This window comes from Sus scrofa, chromosome X (assembly GCF_000003025.6).
Source record: "Sus scrofa isolate TJ Tabasco breed Duroc chromosome X, Sscrofa11.1, whole genome shotgun sequence".
NCBI classification, from domain to species: Eukaryota; Metazoa; Chordata; class Mammalia; order Artiodactyla; family Suidae; genus Sus; species Sus scrofa.
In genome coordinates, this window is record NC_010461.5 from 125,106,613 (window position 1) to 125,113,546 (window position 6,934).

Consider the following 6,934-nt stretch of genomic DNA (forward strand, 5'->3'; position numbering starts at 1 on the left):
ACTGGGGGAAGAAGGCTAGCCCCGGGGGCCTGGGCCATTGGTGGCTGCAGTGGGTCAGGAGAGAAGCGTGTTGAAAGGAGTTGGGGAGGCATGACACCACCCCTTGTGACTGTTTTTCCCAGCCCCGCTTCCCACCTCTGCGGGATCTCTCTGTTCCATATTCAGACCACGTCCCACGCAAGGGTCTTGCCCTGAACAGGTGCACCACGGGCTGTGGCTCAGCACTGAGCTTTCCAGTTCCAGGAGGAAAAAGTGGAAGATACTCAAGCTTAGCTGAAAGAAATATGTCTCAACCCCAGTCAAAAGGAGTAGATTAGACCCCACCCCAAACTAAGTTCCTCCTTTCTGTTGTCTGCACAAGAGTTTTCTCCAACCAAAGAGGAGGTGGCATTCGGCCCAGGAGACCCCTAGGCCCTATCCTGCTGCTTTGACTGGCAGCCCAGGTCCTGGGAAGATGGTAACGCTGCTGGGTACCCCTGCCCCCTGCCCCACACCACTGCAGACAAAATGACATAGTTGGGGGCATTAGCCAGCCTTCCTCATCAGCTCTGCCAGATCTGACTTCATGTGTCCTCAGGGATATGCATGCTCAACCCACATTGAGAAACTGCTCCATCCTTCGATGGCGACCGTAAAGCACACTGACCCAAGCAAGCGTTGGCCAGCACGTCCGTGCTCTGCTGTTTCGGTGCAAGATGGTACAGCCCGCCTGTTTCTTGAAAGGGCTGACATGCACTTACCAAAGGGGCCAGCCACCCCCTCCGAGACATTTACCCAAGATAAGCGGAAACTGTCTATGCCCACACAAACACTTGGACACGGCTGCTCACGGTCCCTTTATTTGAACTAGCCGAGAGCTGGAAACCATGTGGACGTGATAAAAAGGGCAGCCTACTGGTAACTACTACGACTGGCTGAGTGTTAAAACCGCCCTGCCAAGCGAACGTCACCAGGAACCTACGACTGTACACGGGAGGACCCATCTATACGCAAGGCAAACATACCTGGAGCGAAAGGCAGAAGGTGAGCGGGTGCTGTGGGTGGGGCCCGGCGGCCTTTTTAGGGATGATGAAGATGTTCGCTGCGTGGCCCTGACACTGGTTTCGTGGGCAGACGCGACTTCCAGAAATCATCAAAGAATCCCCTTTAAATGGACACAGTCTGTCACATGCAAAGGGCTCCCACGAGACGTTGGAAGGCAGACGACACGCTGCCCAAGACTGACGTGTACAAACAATCACAAAGGTACAAACAATCACAAAGTCAGGGGCATGCTGGCGGATTCTTGCTACTTTCAGGGCAGCTCTACGGAGGATGAGCTGCGACCAGACTGCGCCCCCATCCTCCCCGCTCGTTGACTGCAAACTCCCCCTCAGGGTCGAGCCCCACCTTCTTCCTTTTGGAAGCAGATGTCCTCCCGGTTTTACCCGTGCACACCGTTCAGCTGGAAATGGACCCAGCTCCCTTGTCATTCGATGTGACCAGAGCTGGCTTCCTGGGCGTGCAACCTTTCCCTGAGCCCTGTGGTCAGAGGATCCCTCCGTGCTTGGTGCAAAGCTCGCTGTTGTCATTTGGAATTCTTTTTTTTTTTTTTTTTTTTTTTTTTGACACATTCCTGGCATATGGAAGTTCCTGGGCCAGGGATCAAACCTGTGCCACAGCAGTGACAACGCCAGATCCTAAACCCACTGAGCCCCCAGGGAACTCCCTGCTGTTTGGAATTCTTACCCGTTTTATGTGTGAGCTCGTGTTAAGTAAGTGAGGTCTGATGGGCCAGTGGAACATGTATGAGCAAAGCAGATACACTGGTGTCAGCATGCAGATGTGCGGGCTCAGGGCCACAGGCAGGGAGACCTTGTGTGGAGTGCCTACCATTCCTGAGGCAGTCTGGGGTGACATGGGGCCCTGACAGGGTGGCAGTGCAGCGGTGGCTGGGACATGAAAGATATGAAACCCCTGACCGTCCTTTCTGTGGGCAGCTCCCCTAAGTTGGACCAGAGTCAACAAAACAGACTGATGTCCCCTTTTTGCTCTGCATCTGGCTCCGCTGTGACTCGTGCTCAGCCCTGCTCCTGAGGCTAAGGAGTGAGAAGCGACACAGGTAAGGACGAGAAAGAGGGAATGGGGACGACGCAGTGGTGCTGGCTGAGCTGTCCTGCAGGTCAGGGTACCAGCGGCAGACAGACTCCAGGAAAGGACCAGGCCTGGGAAGGGGAAGACGAATCAACGGTTCGTGTAACAGCTGCTCAGATGCCCACGGAGGAGGCAGGGGAGGGCAAGCGGGGATCCCGGGAGGAGGGGAGAGGGGCTGCGGCTCTGCAGGAGGGCGGCTGGCTGGCTCCTGAGCAGGAGGTGGCCTCGGCCAGGGGGGATGGGAAGAGAGAGGCGCCTGCAGGGGCACAGCCACCATGGCCCCGCTTCCCCTCCTGTTTCCCCCCAGAGAGCAGGCAGCCCACAGAACCACAAAAGTACTTTAATTCCAACTGCGGGGTGACAAAAGCTGTGTTAAACCTCAGGAAAGGGGGAGGCCCTGGCAGGGCAGGGCCTTCCGATGAGAAGTGGGCAAGGAGAACGGGGAACCAGTGTGGCTGTAACTTAGAGATTCAGAGGGTACCAGCTGCTTCCGAGTGTTCAGCCTGCGAGAGAGCAGAGTCAGGGCGCTCCCTTCCCCAGGCCCTGCCGGCCTCCAGCCCCCCGCCCCCAAGACCCCTCGGAGGGGCGTGGGATGTGGCCCACTCACTTCAAAGGGTCTGGAACTTGTCCATGAGGCACTGCATGGCCGCTGAAACAGAGAAAGGCATGTACCCAGGCGGTCCAGGCACAGGGACTCCGAAACCCACCTCGTCCCCATGGCACAGGCCTAACCCTGCAACCTGACCCCCCCCCCCCCGCCCCCGAAGCAAACAAAAAATCTCCCTGGCGATTTGCGGCCTGGGACGGACCCATCCATCCCCAAGTGAAGAGGTTTTCTAAATGAGAACGCAATGTATGAGTGGTTCCCAGAGTCTGCTGTGTATCAGGACCATTCAGATCCTCTGAAGACATGTACACTCTCTGCCAAGCAGCAGTTAAAGGAGAAAATAAATGCGGCGTCTCCAAATGAACTAAAATTAGATCTCTAGGACTTGTTGGCAAACTGCACGTGTGGTTCAAGTAATGCATTTCTTAATGGAAAGACAGAAATGACAGATGGATGATGGACGGATGGTAGGTAGATGGATGACTGACAGGTGACAGGCGATGGAAGAGAGCAATGTAAGCGAACCGAAGGCCCGGGGGCCAGCCCTGACAGTCTCCTCCCACAGGAATGTTTGTCCCCGGGGAGTCCCCTGCACCCCCACCCCAGCCTCCGCACTAAGACGCCCTGGCCTCCCCCTGCGCCCCGGGCAGAGGTGCGTCATACCAAGCTGATCTTTGAGGTTGTCGATTTCTCTCTGCAGCACAGGACACTAGCCCAGCAGACAGGGGACAAAGAAATTAATACAGTCTCACCTCCTCTCTCTCCTTGTCCCCACTTGCTCCCTGGGACCTACCCCATGTCCCAAAGTCCAGTGGCTACACGGGAATGAGACCTTCCCTGCAAAGGAGAGGGGCTCTCTCCACTGGGGTTGGGGGATGATAAAAGTCTGTTTAACCTGGACGCAAACCCCGGGGCCTAGACTACAGGGCATTACTTGAGGGCAGCTCTGTGCTCCAGGCAGCAGCTGCTTCATTTCCTGTCGTGGCAGATGGAGAAGGGGCCTCCGGTCACCTGAAAGAGAACAGACTCCAACTCCCGAGCCCAGGAGAGAGATGGGATGAGCCCAGCAGGTTTGCAGGGAGGCAGTGCCACCCTCCCTGGACGAGCTGCCCTGCTCTGTGCAGCTCTGCCTCTCTCCGGCCTGCCTTCCTAGGAGCCAGGCTTCCGCCTGGCCCTGTCTGCTCTCTCCTACAGAGGAACTGCTGGGGCAGGCAGAGAGATCTGGGAGCAAGGGTGGGGTCCTGGGAGTGGCTGAGCAGTTCCCCCTCCGTATAGACCAAACCCTATAGACTCACCCAAGGGTGGGGTGCCTCTGGACTTGGCGGCTCTCTGGGCCACGGCCAAAAGCTGGGAGTTTCCGGGAATTTGACAGGTCTTCGTACTGGGGTCCCCACTGTTGTAGCCTCCATGAGGCATGGACAGGCGAGATGGCCCTGGCCCGCTTGCTGAAAGCTAAACACACATTTTTGTCTGATGAGGGTGTGAGGGTGTACGGGTGCGGGCACGCGTGCAGCGGCTGGGGCAAGGCCGGGAACAGATGAGAAGCAAAACCTAAACGTGTGAGCACTTTTCCCCAGGTCATACAGGCAGCCTAGTGGGATTCAGAGAAAGCTCGGCTACTTTGAGGAAGGTGACAGGAATCAACGGCACCCCAACCTTTCAGGGCTTAGTCTTCGCTAACTGACCACCAGACCCACTCCCTCCCCACCCCCCCGGGGAAGGGACCGAAAATGGCACCTGGCACACAGCAAGCCCCTGATCCTATTAAAAGGACCCCCAGCTGGCATCCTAAGGGCCACCTCAAAGAAGAGAAAAGGCATGTGAAGAGCTGCGTGTGTTCGGTGCAGAGATGGGGAAGGGAGGGGAGATGGCCGGCACCTACTCACTTGGCCCTTTGGGGCTGGCTCTTTATTTCGGCTGCAATCTCCTTGGGCCACCAGTTCGGAGTCCCTTGTCCTGCTCACGGCAGGTGTCTTCCCGATTCTGTGCCTGGGTTGTTTGGTCCCCACAGGGACCAAGGAATATTTCTCAGCTTTCCCAAGCCCAGGAAGGCCAGAGATGGGAGGGAAGGTGTCTGGTGCCACAGGACCCCCAGAGAGACAGGCCTGGGATTTTCTCCCCAGGACAATTTTTGAGACACTGCTACCCAGAGATTTCTTCTCCTGAGGCATCTTCTTTCGAGGTGTGGCCCGTGGCAGGTGGCTGGACCGGCTCCCTCTCTTCCCGCTGACCACGGTCGGCGCTTTCTTCGATGATGACTTGGGAGAAGAGATGTCCAACTCTCCAACGAACGGCCTTTGCATGGTTGCAGCTAACGCGCGAGGAAGCGAGGACACGAGAGGGCCCGGTCCACCAAGGACGCCCTGTCTGGAGCTGTCTCCAGAATCATCCAGGCCACCGGACGTGACTTGGCTTCCTTCTTTGACGAAGATGCCCGCCCTCGTGAGGTCTGTCTCCAAGAGCTCGTCCGACGACAAGTCGGAGGGCTCCGGATCTGAGGGCGGCTGGTCGGGCGAAGTCGGCCCCTAGAGACCCACAGCGACATTCTGTCAACCTCGAGTCACTCTCCCGGCCCCTCACCGGCGCCTAACTCCCCCCTCAGCATCTTTGCGTCCCCTCATGCCAGCCTCACGCCGCCCAGGCCACTGCGGCCTCCACCACCCTCCGTGCGCCCTGAGCCAAGACCCGCTTCTGATCGGACACCTCATCATTGTCGGAGGAGCTCATCTCTTCCCAGACGGTGGGGGCGGGGGGGGGGGGCGGCTGTCCTGCCTCGACTGCGAGACCTTCTCGACCTTCTCGACCCTCTCGGTGTGGAAGCGGCTGACCTAACAGCAGTGCGCAGGCGCACCACAGCCCACCAATCAGCTTGTGCTGCGGGCCCAGCTTGAGGACTGCAGCCAATGACGGTCGAGGGCGCGGGTCGCTGGGGGGCGGGGGAGCTGAACGCCAAGTTCCGGCTCGTGCTTCCAGGTTCTTAAAGGCGGAAGTGGCCAGCCTTCCCTCATGCGCTGGTGAGATCTAAATGCCGCGATGGATGCAAAGCAGTCTGGTGCAGGATAGTTGCGAGCCTACATTCCCAAATGAAGCTAACAGCCAGCTAGGTGAAAGAGCAGCGCAGACAAACAGGCAAAAAGCCGGGTTGGAAAGGTCTTCCGTGACAGATCACACAGGAAATGATTTCAACTCTGGAGCCAAGTGATCCACTGCAGCTTGCCTCGCGCGCCTCCAAAGTCATGGCAGGAAAGCCGCCCTAACAAGTATATAAACGAATCTGGTCCAATGCACATCTACTGGCCGCCTTCATTCGGGCCACAGGCCGTAGTACACCAGTCTCTAACTTAATTCAAACGGGAGGAATTTCTAATGCTCGCTAGCAGTAATCAGGAGATGTGTCCTAAAACCACAGATCATTTTTCATTCATCAGATTTGCTTAACTTGCCAAGGTAATGAGGAAACTGGTGGTGGTGTGCACTGCAGGGGCCACGTACGTTGGAGCAGACGCCCCGCAAGGTTATCCGGCGGAATCTATGCATAGCAAAGCACGCAAAGCTCAGGCTCCCGACACCCTTCTAAAAGCCATAGGTAAATATTAACTAAACCCTGAGACAATCCTATGATTGAACTATGTACTGTCATCTCCAGCTATAGATGAAACAGGCACTGAGAAGGTTTGCAGCTTCTCAGGGTCATTCAGTTTGTGGGGTCATATAAACAGCAAGATTGAAGTGAGGCATTCTGGCTCCCGAGTCTGGCCTTGAACTTTAAGTATTACACCTGAAAGTGTAGTAGTGACGAGCAAATCTGACTCCATATTGGATGTATTCCTTTTGCTTTAACCTTAACCTTTGCGCTCTCTTGCCTGTGCTTAGTCATGCTGGCCCAGCATCTTTTGTAAAAGAATGTTGGCTATACCTTGACATGTGCAGGCTAGCCTGTGTGTGACCTCCCGAACAGAGAATAACATTTGTTTTGTGGGAGGTTTATAAGAACATCGTGACCTGACCGTGACCTGACTGTGACCTGACCGTGACCTGACTGTGACCTGACCTACTCCACCAGTTCAAGGTAAAAGGATCTGACACCAAGAAGTTTGCAACGACTAACCACACCGCTCCCTCACATTGCCTTAAAAAAGGATTTGCTGAAAGCCTTTGGGGAGTTCAGGCTTTTTAAGGCACGAGCCACCCAGT

General features: G+C 56.2%; 1 protein-coding gene across 1 annotated transcript; it reads right to left on the reverse strand.

The window, feature by feature from the left end:
• LOC102158155 (uncharacterized protein CXorf49-like) lies at positions 2,458–5,731 on the reverse strand. The gene is made up of 7 exons (XM_005674055.3): positions 5,444–5,731; positions 4,627–5,265; positions 4,036–4,192; positions 3,675–3,751; positions 3,404–3,449; positions 2,741–2,782; positions 2,458–2,636 (listed from the first exon to the last, which is right to left on the reverse strand). The coding sequence occupies exons 1-6, from the start codon at positions 5,465–5,467 to the stop codon at positions 2,742–2,744; spliced, it is 984 nt and encodes a 327-aa protein (XP_005674112.2). The 5' UTR covers positions 5,468–5,731; the 3' UTR covers positions 2,458–2,636; position 2,741.

Excerpts from the sequence above, each read along its gene's own strand:
- LOC102158155 (XM_005674055.3), bottom strand. The coding sequence starts at position 5,467 with ATGAGCTCCTCCGACAATGATGAG. Across the intron at positions 5,266-5,443 it reads GCTCCTCCGACAATGATGAG|GGGCCGACTTCGCCCGACCA; the intron begins GTGTCCGATCAG and ends GTGGGTCTCTAG. Across the intron at positions 4,193-4,626 it reads AGCCAGCCCCAAAGGGCCAA|CTTTCAGCAAGCGGGCCAGG; the intron begins GTGAGTAGGTGC and ends ATGTGTGTTTAG.